We start from the raw sequence: 18,607 nt of genomic DNA, 5'->3' as shown, positions 1-18,607 counted from the left end.
TTGCTCCGCAGCATGTAGGATCTTTCCGGACCAGGGCTCAAACCTGCATCCCCTGCATTGGCAGATGGATTCCTAACCACTGCGCCACCAGGGAAGCCCTTAAATATGTTTCTCATTAAAAACCTAATTTGCAGGCTTCCCTGGTGGCGCAGTGGTTGAGAGTCCACCTGCCGATGCAGGGGACATGGGTTTGTGCCCCGGTCCAGGAAGATCCCACATGCTGCGGAGCGGCTGGGCCCATGAGCCATGGCCACTGAGCCTGCACATCCGGAGCCTGTGCTCCGCAACGGGAGAGGCCACAAGAGTGAGAGGCCCGCGTACCGCAAAAAAAAAACCCAACCCCCCCAACCCCCCCAAAACCCCCCCTAATTTGCCTTACAAAAAAAAAAAATCTTTGAGTGAAATTGAGAGTCCAAAAAAAAGATATGTTTGTGCTCTAGTATGTCACCAAGCACCCTGGAGGGCAGACGGCCCCGGTTAGAGAGGCACTTCTGGCTTCCGTGACTGCTGGCAAAGTGGGCTCTGACAGCCTGAGATCAGTGCCTCCTTCCAACAAAGGGACACAGGGAGGGGCTGCCAGCAGGTGACGCTCATCAGAGCCCAGGTGCACAGAATGGTGACGGGCTCCAAGCGGTATGGACAGACCGTGGACTTCATGGGTGCAGCAGCTTATCCCTTAAACTGGTCAGTGACATAGGACTCAAGTGGCCTGGCTCCAAAAGGGGAGCTGGGCCAGTTAGATTCTCTCTTGGGAAACTGGACTGAGAAACACAGAAGGAAAGATTTGCTAGTTAGTGGTGGGAGTTTCACTTACTTGACAAGTCAAGAGAGAGAGCTGGAGCTGGAGAGGACACGATGGGCCGTGGGAAACTCAGAGTTGTACTGGAGCAAAAAGGATGAGCAGTCCAAGGAGGCCAGCTGATAGCCAGACAGAATGAGATGGTTGACCAGAACAGAGGCTTGCTAACAGGAGGGCAGTGGTGGAAGGAGCCACAGTCCTGATACTGAGGCTGGGGGAGCTATGAGTATCCAACATTCAGCAGAATTCAACTTCTGATTTCAGAAAGCCTGGTACCATCAAGACTCTGGTTCTTAGATTTCCTGTTCTCAGGTGTCCATAACCCTGTTCAATCCAACTTTCCACCTATTCTATGCCTGCACCCGCACCTGTACCTGCACAGCCGAACATGACTGGAATAAAGAATACAATCAAACTGTCGTGGTTTAAAAATATGCTCACAAATTCTTTGATACTCCTCCCTTGAAGAAGTGGAGGCTAATTCCCTCCTTTTACGAGTGGGCTGGACTGGGCTTCCCTGGTGGCGCAGTGGTTAAGAATCCACCTGCCAATGCAGGGGACACGGGTTCGAGCCCTGGTCCAGGAAGATCCCACATGCTGTGGAGCAACTCAGCCCACGTGCCGCACAACTACTGCAGCCCGTGCGCCTAGAGCCCGTGCTCCGCAACAAGAGAAGTCACCACAATGAGAAGGCCGCACACCGCGATGAAGGATAGCCCCCCGCTCGCCGCAACCAGAGAAAAGCCTGCGTGCAGCAACAAAGACCTGAAGCAGCCAAAAATAAATAAATAAAATAAAATAAATTTATTAAGAAAAAAAGTGGGCTGGACTTAGTAGCCTTGCATCTAATGAGTAGAATAAATCAGGAGCGACAGTGTGTGATTTCAGAAACTAGGTTGTAGAAGGTGCTGCGATTTCCTCTTTGGTCTCTTGGATTGCTCGCTCTGGAGGAAGTCAGCTCTCATGTCATGAGGACACTCAAGCAGCCTATGGAGAGCCCCACAGAATGAGAAACTGAGGCCTCCTGCCAACGGCCATGTGAGTGCACCATCTGGGAAGTGGATCCTCCCACCCCGGTCAAGCCTTCAGTTGACTGCAGCTCCAGTCAACATCTTAACTGCAGCCTCAAGAAAGACTCTGAGGCCAGAACCACGCAGCTAAGCTATTCTTGACTTCCTTCCCCACAGAAATGGTAAGATAATAAGTATTTGTTGTTCTAGGCCACTAAGTTTGGGATAATTTGTTAGCAGCAATAGGTAACTAATATACAGGCTGATTTGTCTCACACTCAGTTGATGATCACTGACTCCACTGTGCTATTAGTGTTGCCTGGCAACCATACTGTTATGTCTCCATCCTTTCATTCTCCCATTCTCTTTCATCCCTTCCCTCTTTCAAATCTCCAACACCTCCACCCCATTCTCACTCTCAGCTAATGTCCTTAATTCCTATTTCCATGAGTAAAAATTAAAGCAGTCAGAAGAGAACTTTCCAGGGTCCCACTGTCATATCTACGTTCACATCTGTTCTACCTTCTCTCCTGTGACTAGGGGTGGACTCTCTGTACTACTAGCTAAGGCCAATGTCTTCCCTTGGGTTCTAGATCTGATCCTTTCTTGCCCACTCAAGGACATCCCTCGTGAAATTCTTCCCCCCTCTCTGTTTCTGGAAGGAAAGAGCATTGATCTGTGACTAATTGCTACTCATAGGTCAAGTAAGATGAGGACAGAGAAATAACCATTGGTTTTAGCAACATCATGGTCATGAGGTTCATTGCCGCAGTGGTTTATCCTGAAAATCTGACTGGAGGGATAGTAAAAGAGCCTGGGAGGGGAGAATTAGGCACAGTGAATGTATATACCCCTTTGATGAAATTCTGTTGTAAAAAGAAAGGGAGAAATGGATCAGGGATATGGGTTCAAGAAAGGTTAGAAAGAGGAGAAGTTAAAGGAAGGTTGTATGCAGAAGGAAATGACCTCGTAGAGAAGCAGAAAACTGACGATGCAGGTACATCCATGGCCCCCTGGCGGCAGGGACAGAGGGCAAGGGAGTGTGTGACATAGTGACGTGCCCAAAAGAACGACCTCGAAAACAGTTACTAAGCTCCAGCAATTACCCATGGCACTCTGAAGCCTTGCATGATAAATTTTAGATGTGCACAGTTCCAGCCTTCCATGGCCTTGTTTTCTACGACAGGCTGGGCCAGGACAGTTCTCACCTTTTTTCCAAGCTTTTTTTTTTTTCTAGGAAGTAGTTTCCTTTTTGGAGGAAATCACGTTGCCCCTATTTGCTCAAAACATGAGTCCTGAACCATTAGAGCTCTAGGGGTGGGGTGGGAGAGGGTCTCCGTGAGGCCAGCGGTATCCTGGCCATGTCCCCTGTCCCACCCAGCCTTCCCGGCCACTCCTGTACACGCAGAGGAGGGACCCTTGGCAATTCATCTCGCCACCTGCCCAGACCCACGGCCACTACCTTATTTAGGCCGTCATCCATTCTTGCCTGGTTTAGAGTGATTGCCTCTTAACTATAGAGAAAAATTCCATGTTCAAAGCCCCTACAAACTGTATCATCTAGTCCATCACCTCATCCCTCACTCCAGCCGCTCTGAAGGATATTAATTGTCCTTCCTGCCTTTACTCTTGCTGCTTCTCTAGTCTCCAATGCCCTTTTCTCACTGCCCTCTTTCAAATCCTAATCATCCTTCAAGTCCCTTAAATCTTCAGGATCCAGCTGGAATGCTGCCTCCTCCATGAAGCCTTCCTTATCCTCTGTCACCTCAGAATTGGCCGCTCCTTTCTCTGAGTGTTGTTCTGTCTCTCCTATAGCATTGACGTTCCTTGTGGGCAGGGGTGGTGTTTACTTGTCTCTTGATCCTTCTACTTGGTGGCTGCCCCTGCCCAGCAAAGTGTTGGTGCAGAGAAGGCTTGTGGGTTGGAGAGCCAAATGGTCAATGGGCTTCTTTCTCTCAGGTATCCTGCCTCATGGCCTATTGCCCAGGCCAGGGCTTCCCACTGGTAGGCAGTGTAGGTCCTGTGCCCTGGAAAGAACATGGAATTTAAAACCAGGAAACTTGGGCTTCCCTGGTGGTGCAGTGGTTGAGAGTCCGCCTGCCAATGCAGGGGACACGGGTTTGAGCCCTGGTCCGGGAAGATCCCACATGCCACGGAGCAACTAAGCCTGTGTGCCACAACTACTGAGCCTGCGCTCTAGAGCCCGCGAGCCACAACTACTGAAGCCTGCATGCCTAGAGCCTGTGCTCCGCAAGAGAAGCCACTGCAGTGAGAAGCCCGCGCACTGCAACGAAGAGTAGCCCCTGCTCGCCGCAACTAGAGAAAGCCCATTCACAGCAACGAAGACCCAAGGCAGACAAAAATAAAAATAAATAAATGAATTAATTTAAAAAAATACTGTAAAACAACAACAAAATAAATAAATAAAATCAGAAGACTTAGGGTCAAGTTTGCCAGGTGAGTAACTTTGGGTTAGTCTGACAGTACAATCTACCCATAGACTTGCTGTGACTCTCTAATGGGTCATGGACTTGAAAGTGCTACCTCTATTCAAACGTAAGTTTTTACATTAGTCACACTGGGTCCGCAGGGTCTGGGTTGGCCACTGGGGGGCAGTCTCAGCTAGCCTCCTAGCTGGGCTTGAGCGGATCCACCCTTTCCTGCCAGGGATGAGAGACTGGGGTGGTGTGCGATCCCACAGACCTGGAGAGCGATGAGCCCACACATCTGGCCTTCCCAGCCTTCTGTTTTCTCAGAGCCGGTTAGATACGGATCAGTCTTACAGCTCTGGCACTCTTTGGAGTGATGGGATACTTCCTGTCCTGGGCAGACGGGGAACCCATCTTTTACTTAGAGACGACTCATGAACGCGTGGATCACAGCAGGCCATCTTCTCTGTAATACTATTTTCTTTTATTTAAAAATTTTAATTGAGATATAATTCACATAATCAAAACTCACCATTTTAAAATATACAATTCTGTGATTTTTTTCATTATATTCACTATGTTGTGCAACCATCACTGCTTATCTAATTCCAGAACATTTCCATCACCCCCGATAAGAAACCTCATACCTATTTGTAGTCAGTCCCCGTTCCCCTCTCTGCTCAGTTTCCGGCAACCAATAATCTACTCTGTTTCTGTGGACTTGCCGATTCCGTATATTTCATATAACTAGAAGCACACAACTTGTGGCCTTTTGTGACTGGCTTCTTTCACTTAGCATAATATTTTCAAGGGTCATCCATGTTGTAGCCTATGTCAGTACTTCATTCCTTTTTATGGCTGCATGATATTCAGTTGCATGGCTGTACTACATTTTGTTGGTCTATTCACGCGTTGACGGACATTGGGCTGTTTCCACTTTTTGGCTACTGTGAATAATGTCTTATGAGCGTCGGAGTAGAAGTTTTTGTGTGGACTTAAGTTTTCAAGTCTGTTTCAATTCCCTGGAGTGGAATGTTACTAGAAGTTACTCTGTCACTCTGAGGAACTGCCAAACTCTCTTCCAAAGTGCCTGTATATTTTCCATTCCCACCAGCGATGTATGAGAACTCTGTAATCCTCTTGCCACTGGACTCACCCCATGCTTGCCTTAGAATTCTGAAATGGGAAGGCCCAGGAGAGAGACTGAAGTTAAGGTTCTGCATGACAAAGAGCTTTGCAGACTTTGTCTGAAAAGCACACTTGGGCTTTGGGGTGATTTGTCTTCCTTGCTGAGGACACAATGCAGCCTTGTCCTTCTGGCCGAGAGGAGCCGCTGTGGATAAGCTGAGCGCTGTATATGAGCTGCACTCACCAACGCTGTTTGCCTAGAAGTGTTCTTACTAGTCGGTGCCGGCAGGTGTGTTTCTCCCCGGCCTCATCGGCCTCTGTTGTGGATCCTGGGCTTCCTGGGTGGACCTGGCAGTGGCTCTTGTGGGGTGTCTGAGGTGTGAGGCTGGGGAGATGTCTGTTCAGGTTGACAGGGCCAGCGGGAACCCGGCTGGGTAACGGGGAGACGTTGGCTGTCAGCTCAGGTGGGGCTGGTGAGCAGAGATGGCTCCTGGCTCGGAAAATGAGGGCTCTCTTCCCAGCAGCTCAGACCTGTCTCCCTAGATGAGGATGAATTTGCTCATGCAGCATCTGGACGTGACAAGGGAGGTGATTTAGGCAGGTGGGGTGGGAAAGAGATTGCTAACCCCAAAGGAGACCCTTATGGAGAAGGGAAATCACCAGCTGTGCTTACTCAGTGATTAGATGGAGAAGGGCTTGTTCATTTCAGTCAGTCTAAAGGGAGTGTTCCCGGGAGGCTCGGGGAGAAACCGAAGCAGGGAAGACAATCTCATGAGCTCCCTGCCTGAAGATGCTGGGTCCACTATACCTGGTATGTATCTATCCAACCACTGGACATCTTATACCTGTGGGTGTTTATTCATTCACTGCCTTCTCCTTTTTTGTCTGTTGTCAAGTCTCCCTCTGCCTCTGTCTCATGAGGACCCTTGTGATTCCATTTAGGGCTACAATAATCTCCCCATTTCAAGATCCTTAATCACCACTGCCAAGATCGTTTTCCAAATATGGTATGTACTATTCACAGGTTCCAGAGTTTGGGACTCAGTATCTTTGGAGGACCATTTTTCAGCCACTCCCCCTCCCAGGTTCAAAAATCACTGACGTTCCAGATCCTTAGGGTAAACCAGGCCTCGGAAATTGGAACCCTGAGAAAAGCGATTAATGCAAGGTCCCAGAGCCCATTTCCCTTCTGAGATTAGAACCCACAACTCTTATTCCCCAGGCCTTCTCTTTCTGGTCCTGGTTCCTAGGAATAACCATGACTGGTACTTCCTGAGTGTTTCTTATGTACTATTCTAAGCAAATTCCGTGTACTATCTCATCACCCTTCCAAACAACACTATAAGGTAGAACCGACGATTACCTTTCGCTTTACAGGTGAGAAAATTAAGGGGATGAGAGGTTAACTAACTTGCCCAAGGTGACAGAGCTAATTACTGGTGCTGTTGGGCTAGATACCCAGGCAAAGGCCAAAGCCTTCACTTGTAGAGGGACACCTCTGCTTGGGGTTACTCTGATCCACTCCATGAATCACCCTTCTCTGATATTTTTGTCCTCCTAGCGAATATGGAACTAAACTTTTCTGGAAGGAAAGGAGACCCCTCTAACCCCATACCCTCCTGCTGAGAACCAATTCCTTGGAAAATACTGGCCTCAAGCTGCCCAATAAGCCTTCTCATCTCAGCTGATGGGACCAATGGGAAGTAAGCAGGGTCTTGCAATGAGATGGGGATGGATGGCTGTGATCCTAATGGATTTCTTAGGCTAATGGCCTGGGAGGGGCCCTGGAAGTTTCCCAGCCTCCAAATTGTCTGCTGAAAGCAGAAGGGGAGGGTGGGGCAGATTCATTTGCACCTTGGGTACATATCTGTTCCTGGCTGTGACTCACTTCCCTCTGGAGCAGGGCCTCGGGTGAGATGTTTACCTGTTCCACCTCCCCTTCACACTGCCTTACAGCTCCCCTCCCCGTGGGGCGGATCTCTGACAGCACAGAGCAGCTCTGCCCTTCTGTCTACCCCACGGAGCCCTCGACCATGGCAGCGCTGGTGGCTGAGTATCCAAGCAGCAGGCGGCAGCTGAAGGTCTTGGCTCCAACCAGAAAGCCGTGAAGTACTTGGGCCAGGACTTTGAGACCCTGAGGCAGAAGTGCTTGGACTCAGGGGTCCTAGTTAAGGATCCAGAGTTCCCAGCGTCCCCACCAGCCTTGGACTACGAGGATCTTGGACGATGCTCCCCCCAGACTCAAGGCATTGTTTGGAAGCAGCCCGTGGTAAGGAGATGGGTTTGCTGTTGAGTGTCAGGATGGAGGGCCCTCGCTTCTGGTCAAAAGTAGCTGAGGGAGAAGTTATGGTTCTTGGCCCTATGTTCCTGTAACCCGTATTTCAGCCTACCCCCACCCCTCCACTTTAAAAAACATCTTTTCAGAGGTGATAATGTATAGAGGGAAGGCATGCACTGGCTTTGGAAACAGACAAGTTAGATTTGAATCCTGCCTCTGCCTGTGTGGTCTTGGACAGATAATTGCTGTGATCCTCCGTTTTTTCATCTGTAAAATGGTGCTACTGGCATCTTATTTTTCAGTGTTGGTACAAGGACTGGAGATAAAGGTCAGAGCACAGTGCTTGGCATATAACAGGCACAGAGGGCATGGTAGCTATTGCATAGGACCCCTGGGCCAGTGCAAGACGGAAAAAACCAATGCTAGAAGTAATCAGTCCTGGGGTACATTGTGACGTCGTTGCTGAAGTGTGCGGGGTTGTGAATTGTCATTGTTCTATTGAGGCTAGGGAGTGGAGAGGTGGGGCTGGGGGTCTGTGAATACAGATGGGAGTCAGGGACTCTGGGATGCTGTCACTGATTACCCCCCACCCCAGATCTCAAGGGCAAGGGATGTAGAACCATCCCCTCAAAACCTGGGCCCATGACCTACTGCTCTGTGACCCTTGTCAGTGATTTAACCTCAAGGATAGGAGCCTCCCACACACAGAGTGGTTGTGAGAATGGAGATAATCCTTTGAAGTGCTCTGCTCAGTGCCTGGCCCACAAGTCTCATAAGAGAACACGCTTTGCGACCCTTGGCCAGGGGGCCGTTTGTCTTCTAGACCACGATGGGAAAAATCAAGCCATGGTCCTTATTTTCTTGGCAATGGTTGAAGAGGGAAGTTAAGGAGAGAATAACTCCTTGGATGTGGTCAAAATCACCCTTTAACTCCAACTATCTCTACCCCTTCTGTTTTCATCCTATCAATTTTACACAACAGTTACCACCTCTGAGCATAACTCCTTTGCCCTTCTCCCCTCCAGCCCCCCATAGCCACCTTCCATGCCCCTCTGGAACCTATATGGGTGCCCTGGGACGTTGGCAAAATCAAGGTTGGGAACCATGGTTTTATATTCTAGTGTCAAGAGTTGGCAGCCACATTTCATTTCAACAGACAGTTTTTTTAGGCCTCTGTTTTGGGCCAGGCATTGGCTATGCCCTGTTTAGAAAGGTGGCCGGGGAGAAACTGAGCTGGGATCTCGGCTCTGAGGGAGACTGTGAGGAGGCAGACACATGAATAAAGGACCGACATCCTGGGCAGAATGAAGGAAGTGCTAACAGAGGCATCAATCACGGGCATGGCAATGTGGGATGTTAGGACTGAATGATGGAAAGACTTAGGGGAGGAGAATACGTTCGAGTGGAACTGAAGGACCCCCAGGAGCTTGGGGGAGGGGAGATGGATATGGGGGGAGGGGAGAAGATTTCACTCTGTGACCAAAATCAGGTATCTTTAGCCTTTGCCTAGTTTTTCTTTCATTTGAAACTCTTAAAGCCCTCACCTCCTCAACCACATTTCACGTTCTCCCCTAAACTGTGTCTTTACCTGGTCTCACTGTCCACGTAAATACGATAAATTCAGACTGGAATGCTGATTTGTGCCTGTCAACAAAATGCTATAAAAGCCAGACCATGAGGTAGTAGAACCTGATTAATGTGGAACTGAAGTACTCCCATTATTGGGAGTTTTCAGATGAATAAATAAAAGCTTGTCAGAATGTACCCTCTCCATCCCCAGTCATCAGTGAAGGATTCTCACTCAGCTGCTTTTGACTAGGCTGTGCTCACGTATCACAGGATACATTATAGGACCCAGTTTTATCCTCTAAGATCTTACAGATTATTGAATAGACTCTTGAGTTTGTAATGACCCTGATTCTATCTCTATTGGGAAGGTGCCTTGGAATCTGGGAAAACTCAGCCTGTTCCTAAATGCTTCATTTCTTTCTTCCCTTGAAGTCTCTCAGGGGCCTGCAGGAAGGTTGGGTGTCCAGAAATGAGGTGCACCAATGAGTTCATTTGCTCTTCTTTCCTCCCCTTCCCTCCCCTCCCCCTCCCCCTCCCTTCCCACTTCCTCCCTCCCTCTCCCTTCCCCCCTCCCTCCCTTCCTTCCATCCTCCCTCCCTCCCTCCCTCCCTCCCTTCCTTCCTTCCTTCCTTCCTTCCTTCCTTCCTTCCTTCCTTCCTTCCTTCCTTCCTCCCTCTCTTTCTTCTTTTTTTCTTAAATTGTGGTAAAATACACACAACATATAATTTACCATCTTAACCATTTTTTTTTTTTTTTTTGCAGTACGCGGGCCTCTCACTGTTGTGGCCTCTCCCGTTGCGGAGCACAGGCTCCAGACGCACAGGCTCAGCAGCCATGGCTCACGGGCCCAGCCGCTCCGCGGCATGTGGGATCTTCCCGGACCGGGACACGAACCCGTGTCCTCTGCATCGGCAGGTGGACTCTCAACCACTGCGCCACCAGGGAAGCCCTGTTAGATTTTTTTTTACCCGTATGCACATATTTTTTTTAATAGAAAACAAGTTAATCATTTTTTTTAATATTTGGAAGAAAAAAAAAAGCCAGTCCAAAGGCACTGTCTTGGCCCATTTAGGTAGGAGCTAGCAGCTTTATACAAGGCTGTAGGGCTGCCACTTTGAGGTAGGTGAGCAGGGAAAGCGTAGGTCAGATGTGGGAATGGAGCTGAGTTCTCCTCTCTGTATAGGACACTTCCTGACGCCTCAGTGTTTCCATCAGCACACGGGGTCATCATTGAGTCAAGTATTTAATGAGCATGTACAAGGTGCAGGGCATTTTGTTAGAGTGTTATACATTAGCCTCATCCTCTCCCTGTAAATAGGGGTGTTGTCTGAATGGGTGAGGTCACAGTTCCTCATGTCATTATCTCAGCCTTTGCCTTTCTCCTACCCTCCCCCCACCCGCTTTCCCACCCACACACCCACACAGTATGTATAGCGATACAGAGCTGGCCGTGGGCACCAGCTCCTGCTCTGCCACCCCTGGCTGTGTGACTGTGGGTAGCTCTCCTGCCTTCTCTGGGCTTCAGCATCCTCAGCAATAAAAGGCGGTATGTGCAGGAGATGTTCTCCTAGGTCTCTTCCATGAATTTTGGGACTATCAAGTTCTTTCACTCTTGCTGTCACCATCACTGGGCATCTGGTGACTTGGGTTTTGCAATTGCTTTCCCAATTGGTTTCAGGAATTGTTTCCCAGCCCTCAGTTTATCGTTGGTGTAGCCACGCGTGCAGACGTTTGTCAGGGTGTGCTAGGTGAGTAACTGGGGAGAGTCCTATTTGATTTGGGAGAGAGCAGGTGTGTACGTGTAATGAGTAACGTCAGATTACGCTGTTAGAGTTGACCGACTACATTATGTCTGTGACTTATCCGTATGCGTTTGTGTTTTGAGACCGTACTCTCCATTCTGGGTCTGGAATGCTGGAACTACATTTGGTTCCTCCTAACAAGAGATTTTCCATAGGCTCATTTAACCCCTTTTAGTGCTAGAGTCACGAGCCAGAATTATAGGCATGCAGTAGATAACCACGCTGTGCTGTGTTTTGTAGTGACCTTTAAGTGGATGTAATTTGCCCTGTGGAATGGCCATGTCTATATAATCATGGGCTGTCATAATAGATGCTCTTAGCATGAGTAAGAAAAGAAGAATCCCAGCTTTCCAGCCAAGCTTCTTTCCAGCCCGGAATCCTGGGATTAAGAAGCTTCACTTCCCAACCTTTCATATTCCCTCCAAATCAGGCTCAGTTAAGTTGAGGAAATAATTTATTTTGTACGTTCTAGCCTTAAGTGTTGGAAACCGAGGTTTTCCTTGATAGCAGATCAGCACTGTTGATCTCATAAGCCCTCCTGATCCCAGGGCATCACAGTTTCTTCACTGAGTGGGACAACACTGACGTTTCAGGGACAACACGGCTCTGAATTGAATTCGCTGGGCTTCCAAACGGCCAGCCAGTGACAGCTTCAGGAAATAGACCTGGAAACGAAGGCAGGAGGAGACAAATCCTATTTGCTGAAAATTAGCCAAACAAACAAAATCTCAGCATCCACGTGGCCCCGATCACCCTTTATCCTTCAGGAGATTTCCCCTCCATCCTTTTTCTCCTTGTTCCTCCTGTTCTCTTGAGCCTGTGGGAAACTTTTATGATTTTGAATCACCGGCATTTATTTTAAATGCTTCCAATGTTCTCTTCTTTGACGTGTATAGCCGATATCCCCTTAGCCAGAGCTCATGGTGCGTGAGCACAAAGCAGTGAGAACAATTCGGGTACCGCACAGACGCGAGCCCTGTTCCCTGAAAGCCACAGTCTCCTAAGCCTTCGTGTGAGGGCTCACACAGGGGTAGCGTTCTGACCTTTTATTGCTCTGGATGACTGTGCTGTGCCTTTTTCCTTCCAGCTAAATATTTAACCGAATTTAGCACGTGTCTCAGGGAAACACAGCTTCTAATCTATGCTTTTAACAGCTTCTTGTTGTAGATGTTTTGACTTTGGCAAAGGTATTTAATAAGTGTCTTTTAATTGATCAACTTGGATAGATCTTCCTTTGAATAGTTTTAAGCTCAGAGAAAAGAAGCGTTCCCAAAAGAGGCCTGAGCGTTACCATGGTGAGCGTGCGCTGCTGATGGAGCCTGCAGCTAGAGGAGCAGTAAATGAACCTGATTCTCCAAATCCGACTCACGTCAAAGTGAGGGGGCCACGCCGTGGAGGCTGCTCCGGGTTAGCCCTGCTGCAGTGGTGGTTTTTAATGAGCAGAGCGGAAAGCGGGTGTTGAGTCCAATTTCCTGAAGGATGCTGGGTACGGGGCCGGAGGGCCTGTGGACCAGATGGAGCCTCAACGTGTATCGAAGTGGGTGCCTGCACGCCAGGCCTGCAACTCAGCACCAGGGTGGTTGCCAGGAGCTGAGTGACAACAACCTGTGTGGCCTGTGAGACTTGAGCTCGGTGGCGTTAACGATGGGGTGGATCGTGGCGAGATTAAGAAGAAAACTTCCTGATCAGAGAACCAGGGGGAGTCATGCTGCACCTGTTGAATCAGGGTGTGACAGGGATTCATGTTTGTTCAGTGCCTTTCAGGCTTGACACAGCCCAGCACAGTGCAGTGGGGTCTATTCCAGGTTTAAAACATCTTTGTTATTATTTTTTATTTATTATTATCTTAAAAATTTATTTATTTATTTTTGGCTGCGTTGGGTCTTCATTGCTGCACGCGGGCTTTCTCTAGTTGCGGTGAGCGGGGGCTACTCTTCATTGCGGTGCGCGGGCTTCTCATTGCTGTGGCCTCTCGTTGTGGAGCACAGGCTCTAGGCGCGCGGGCTTCAGTAGTTGCAGCACATGGGCTCAGTAGTTGTGGCTCACGGGCTCTAGAGCGCAGGTTCAGTAGTTGTGGCGCATGGGCTTAGTTGCTCCACGGCATGTGGGATCTTCCCGGACCAGGGCTCGAACCCGTGTCCCCTGCATTGGCAGGCGGATTCTTAACCAGTGCGCCACCAGGGAAGTCCTGTTATTATTTTTTAACAGTTGATCTATATAATGAAAATGATGTCCTTTACACAGTTTTGTGTTACCGTGATTTTATTATTATTTTGAATACACACTGTTCAAAAATGAAAACAGCTGAAAGGTCCACCGTGAAGATTCAGCTTCCTGTCTGTCTCCATCTATTCCACTGCTTGCTGTCCTGGAACCTTTTTTTTTTCCTATCCTTTCACTGTTTCTTTATGCAAATTCAAGCAAGTCTAAATACGTATTCTAATTTGTATCCCCTTCTTGCCTTGAAGGCAGCATACTGTAAACATTGTTTAGCACCTTTCCATTATTTGTTATTATTTTACTAAATAAAATGTCTTGGAGCTCTTTCCATGTCAGCGTATGAAGGGCTTCATTCCTTTGTAACCACTCAGAATATTGCAGTCCATTGTGCGAAGTACCAGTTGATTTAGCCTGTCTCCTACTGATGGACACGAGTTATTTTCTCTCTTCAGCTATTATACAAAATGGTGCAGTGAATGTCCTTCTCCGTGGTAGTGTGTGTGTGAGGGTTTTTGTCAGCAGGTTTGAAGTGTGGCTGCTTCAGTCACCATGGAATATCTTTCCCTTCTATTTGATCCCCAGTGCTTAGTGACCTCATATTCAGTCCCACTATCACCACTGTCTTATCTACTCTGAGGAAAGGGCCCAGCACAATCATTTACACTTTAGTGTGAATTTGAGTCAGTGGGCCACCAGAGGATTTGTATATTGAACATTATCTCCAGAGCATGAAAGAATTGTACCGTTACATCTTTAGTTACACCAACTCTCACTAAATTATTTCCTTTTGGTATGAATGCAGACAATGAAGCACAGTAATAGAAATCATGGCTTATATTCATAGTACATTACAATTGTTGCAAATAATTCAAAATACCACATATTCATCGTTACCTCATAATTATGGTGCTTATTAGTCGCCACTCCAAAACTTTTATATAGAATGTTAATAAAGAAGTACGAACCTTACCATATTCTAATGTTAAAAACATATTTTGATAACTATTTCAATGTAATTATATTATATATATACGATGTATTTCTCGCCAAGCCAGGCTTCATCCTCGCCACGTGAGCCCCTTGCCTCCCACCAGAGTCTGTGCTCATGTAGAGTCCAGGAGCTAACTTTCTTTGGAGACATTATTATAGGAAGAAAGACTGGGAAGTCTGCAATGCTAAAGATTCAATTGCTCCAGGTAATTCTTACTGTGTAATATGACTTTCTGTTGGGTGACTCAGTCTCTGCCTGAGGGCGGTGTGGTTTGCCTCCACACCAGTAATCAAATGCGTCTCTGTTGATGAAATAGCCCCCAGACAAAATCCCTCCCTGGATCCCCAGGCCTGGAGTTCTTCACCCGGACACACTGAGGAGGGGTTCCCTGCAGCTGCAGCCTTACCACGCTTGGTCTTCCTGGCAGAGCCCACGCTCACCAGATCTAGCAAGGGCCACACACACAGCATCCCTCCAGTGTGAGGAGATCTCAGGGCCACACCATAGTGAGAGGGAATAAGTTGTTAAGTGTAGGATTATGCCCTGTCGGGCGCGCCTGCGGTGCCCACTTCCAGCGAAGGCTCATGGTTGGCGCATCACACAGGGAACTGCGGGCACCTCGCTTGTCCCTCTGCTGCCTGTCCCAGCACCGTCTGTCTCTCCTTTGCATGTTGGCCCATGCGTGTCCCTCTGAGGCCTCTGTGTCCACAGAAATAGATTCTGTCCCACCACGAAGTACATGCTTCTGGCTTCTTTCACCCGACGCGGTAAGTCATGACTCTGGACTGGCCAGGACTCCTTTAGTCATTGGCTTCAGAAGTTCAACCCAGCCAGCTTAAAGAAAAAGGAGAAGTTATTGGCTCATCCCACTAGACCGTGGAAAGGGAAGGGCAGTGCTGGCCTCGAGAAGCCTGGATCTAGGGATCTAGGTGTTCCTGGAGCTCTCTCTGCCTGTCCTGTCTCCATTCCACCCTCTTCCATGCCAGGCAGGCTTCACGCAGAAGGAGAGATGACCACTAGGGTTCCAGACTTCAACTTGGTAGTATCGCAAACCACCTTTGATTTTACAGATCTCAGAAAAAGTCTCTGATCTGGTGGTTGGGATCTTTGCCCACTCCTTGGGTTCAGCCAGAGGGGTGAGGTGCTTTTTGACTGGTTCAGCTTGGGTCATGGGCTTTGCTCTTCTGACTGCCAGGCTCCCCCCAAACCACAGGGGGGTTCTCCAAAAGAAGGGGGCCGTGTGCAGTGGGCTGACAGAACGGAGAAAGTGTACCTCAATATGCCAGTGGGGTGGTGGGGACCAGGTCTGGCCAGACTGTGCTCTCCCCGCCCCAGGTCACCTTGGTCCTGCCATCTTCTCCCTGCCCCTGAATCCACCACCCTGCAGTGCTCCGGGACATGTCCCTCCCTGAAGGCTGCTCTCTTTCTCTGGATCTGTGCTACCAGCAGTGCCTAATTCAGCACCCCGGGTGCAAAAAGCCCCCCAGGGAGACCTGGGTCTTCATGGTCTGCCTGTGACTTCACCACCTCAGTTTGCACAGCTGTACAGTGGGCTTGTAATCAAACCCAGCCTGCCGGGTGGTTGCGATGAGTAGAGAATTGACATGGTTCCTCGTCCTCCCGGAAGAGGGCACTGCGATGGGCAGAAGGGGTTGTAATAACCCTGGGAGCCCTGCCTGTGTGTTCCATGGGACTGACTCTCTTCTGCATCTCTATAATCCACCGTGCCTGGGGTGTAGCAGGGCTCCGTGAATGTTTACTGGACTTCTGATCTGTTACCTAAGCCCTTTGCCTTGTATCACTATTAAATCATGAAGACAGGGGTATCTTACATCAGAGGCTACTTGTGTTTTTTCTTCCTTCTTTGCCAATATCACTCTTGGCCATCAGGCTGGATCAGGTATTTCGAATAAAGAAATCCCAACCTGGGGACTCCCCTGGTGGTACAGTGGTTAGGACTCGGCACTTTCACTGCAGGGGGCCTGGGTTCGATCCCCAGTTGGGGAACTACGATCCTGCAAGCCGGGAGGCACCGCCAAAGGAAAAAAAAGAAAAAATAAAATTCCCATCCTGAAGGTGACTACATGTCTTTATTATTATTTATTTATTTATTTATTTATTTTTGCGGCACGCGGGCCTCTCACTGTTGTGGCCTCTCCTGTTGCGGAGCACAGGCTCCAGACGCGCAGGCCCAGTGGCCATGGCTCACGGGCCCAGCCACTCCGCGGTATGTGGGATCTTCCCGGACCGGGGCACGAACCCGTGTCCCCTGCATCGGCAGGTGGACTCTCAACCACTGCGCTACCAGGGAAACCCTCCCCTGTATTTTTGATTGTTTTGTGTTGGGTGGTAATTGCTAATAATAGGAGCCTTATTGAAGGCTTTTCTCTGCAGCCGGCACCAAGCTAAGCACTTTCATAGATTATCTCCTTTTTATCTTTATAACAACTCCAAGAAGTAGCAACTGTATCATGCCATTGCCCTGTAAGTAGCTGCTACTAGATGAGGTAGGTCAGAAGGTGAACCAAATGTTAATGAGGGGTGGGGGAGGAGTAGTGAAGGTAGATGCAAAGCGGGGATTTGAGGAGAGGCTAAGGAGAAGCTGTGTGTGGTCTCAGGGGAGGAGAGAAGGCTCCTGAAACTTCATGATCGTCTTGCCCAGGAGTCTAGGGCGCAGTATTTCATATAGGGGGATAATCCAATTTGCTTCGGCTTCCGAGGGCTCTGCAGGGTGTGGAAAGGCAGGAAGCTAGTCATCCTGCTGCACTAGACCTGGCTCAGACACTGACTGACCTTGACGTCCCGTAGCTGCTCAGGGCCTCAGCTGTACAGATCTGGAAAGTGGGGATTAAATGTCCCCTTCACCCGGTGCAGAGCCTGAGAGGTTCAAATGTAGGAAGGCACTCTCCTTTTTGGGGGGATGCTGACGAAGGGGGGGCCTTATGTGATTTCAGGGGAATTCTTGGAGGGTGAAGGGCTGAGCTTCGGGTGCCTTTTTGTTCTCATCTCCATTTTGAAAGAACGCATCCGGCCCAGAAACCGTTGGATTCACCTACTTTGGGATTTGGCAGGATTTATCAGGGGCCAGGCACGCACGGTCCATTAGCCCAGAGTACACCTGCAGGCTCCAAGGAGGTGCAGAGAACGGGCACTTTACACGTAACTCAGAGCGGGAGGTGGTAGTGCTGAATGGACCCGGGCAGAGCAGGGTCCATTGTGACTTGTGAGTGTGACTGGTTCCCAGACGCATTGAGGGAAAGAGACCACTGCAGACAGAGCCCGAGAGCCACCACCTACTAGCCCAGGAGACACTGAGGCTCCTGTTTAGCCCTGGATACGGGAAGGCCACTGGAGTTGTCCCTTCTGAGCAGAAGTGTCGCTTATCGCGGGAGACTTTCTGAAAGCTCGTCTCAGACAGCGCCTCTGGAGTCCCTGTGATCTACAACCGCTTTCACCTTCCCCAGGAGCCCTGCCTAGGGAAGTGGGGAACTAACTAAATTTAGTCCAGCTCAACTTAAAACTTTGTCCAACCCAGTAGTTGAAACAGTCTTTTCTGGTGTAACTCGGTCCCTTTTGGGAAGGGAAGACTCTTCAGTCCTCCAGATTCTTCTCCTCTGTCCTCTCCTCCCCAAGATGGCCATATGGGGCCTCCTGTGCACTGGCCATGTCTGCTGAAGGGGTGGTTGGTCTGCTTCCTGCCCTGCCTTCTGGTGGCCTCTGTCCCTTATTTGCTGAGGCCACAGGGGAACTCAGGGGGTTTCCTGAGTGTCAGGCAGGCACCTCTGTCCATCACGGCTCACCACGCTCTTAATTCTGTGGGGGCTGCCCATGCCTTCTCTGGTGCAGAACTTCTCCCCACAATGGTTTTCTCTCTGAGTCCCACCTGGGGAGGGTGTCCTCTGGGCTCACCTCACCCCATTTGGGCCCCTCCTCCTTGCTCTGGACTTTTGAAGCCCACCTCTTCCTGCCCATCTCTCTCTGCCCTCCCTGAAGCTGTATTGGCAAGTGGGGTCAGGGTAGAGGGAAGCTGGCTTGCCCACAGGGGACCATTCATCAAGATACGTAAGAGGCCCCCTAAAAATATGTCTGCTGTTACATGTACATCCATGTGCATCTTTTATATTTTCTATGTCCTGATGTCCTCTCTTCCAACTGGAGGTTGATATTTATGTATATTCTTAAACATCTCTCTTGTTGCAAATAAGTCCTTTGTGCTTAAATGATCCTATACAATAAACTGTGAGGTACAAACCCATTTTACAGATTAGAAAACAGGATCATAAGAGTTAAGGGTTGGCTACAGGTCACTCAGCAGACAAGTCAGGGCCTGAGGATTTAAACCCGGGCTTTCTGAGGGCAAAGGCCATGTTATTTTGACTTT

The 18,607-nt window shown here is 49.1% G+C and overlaps 1 protein-coding gene across 1 annotated transcript in view; it reads left to right on the top strand.

Moving 5' to 3' along the window:
* CAPN8 (calpain 8) overlaps positions 1–18,607 on the top strand; it is a 101,125-nt gene that overhangs the window by 31,874 nt on the left and 50,644 nt on the right. The window contains 2 exon segments of the mRNA XM_030868595.2: positions 7,359–7,635; positions 10,892–10,961. Coding sequence (XP_030724455.2) covers positions 7,359–7,635; positions 10,892–10,961 — 347 coding nt within the window.

The sequence above is a fragment of the Globicephala melas genome, chromosome 1, assembly GCF_963455315.2.
Source record: "Globicephala melas chromosome 1, mGloMel1.2, whole genome shotgun sequence".
NCBI lineage: Eukaryota > Metazoa > Chordata > Mammalia > Artiodactyla > Delphinidae > Globicephala > Globicephala melas.
The sequence above is the reverse complement of the archived record's forward strand: the minus strand, read 5'-3'. Positions and strand labels throughout refer to the sequence as shown.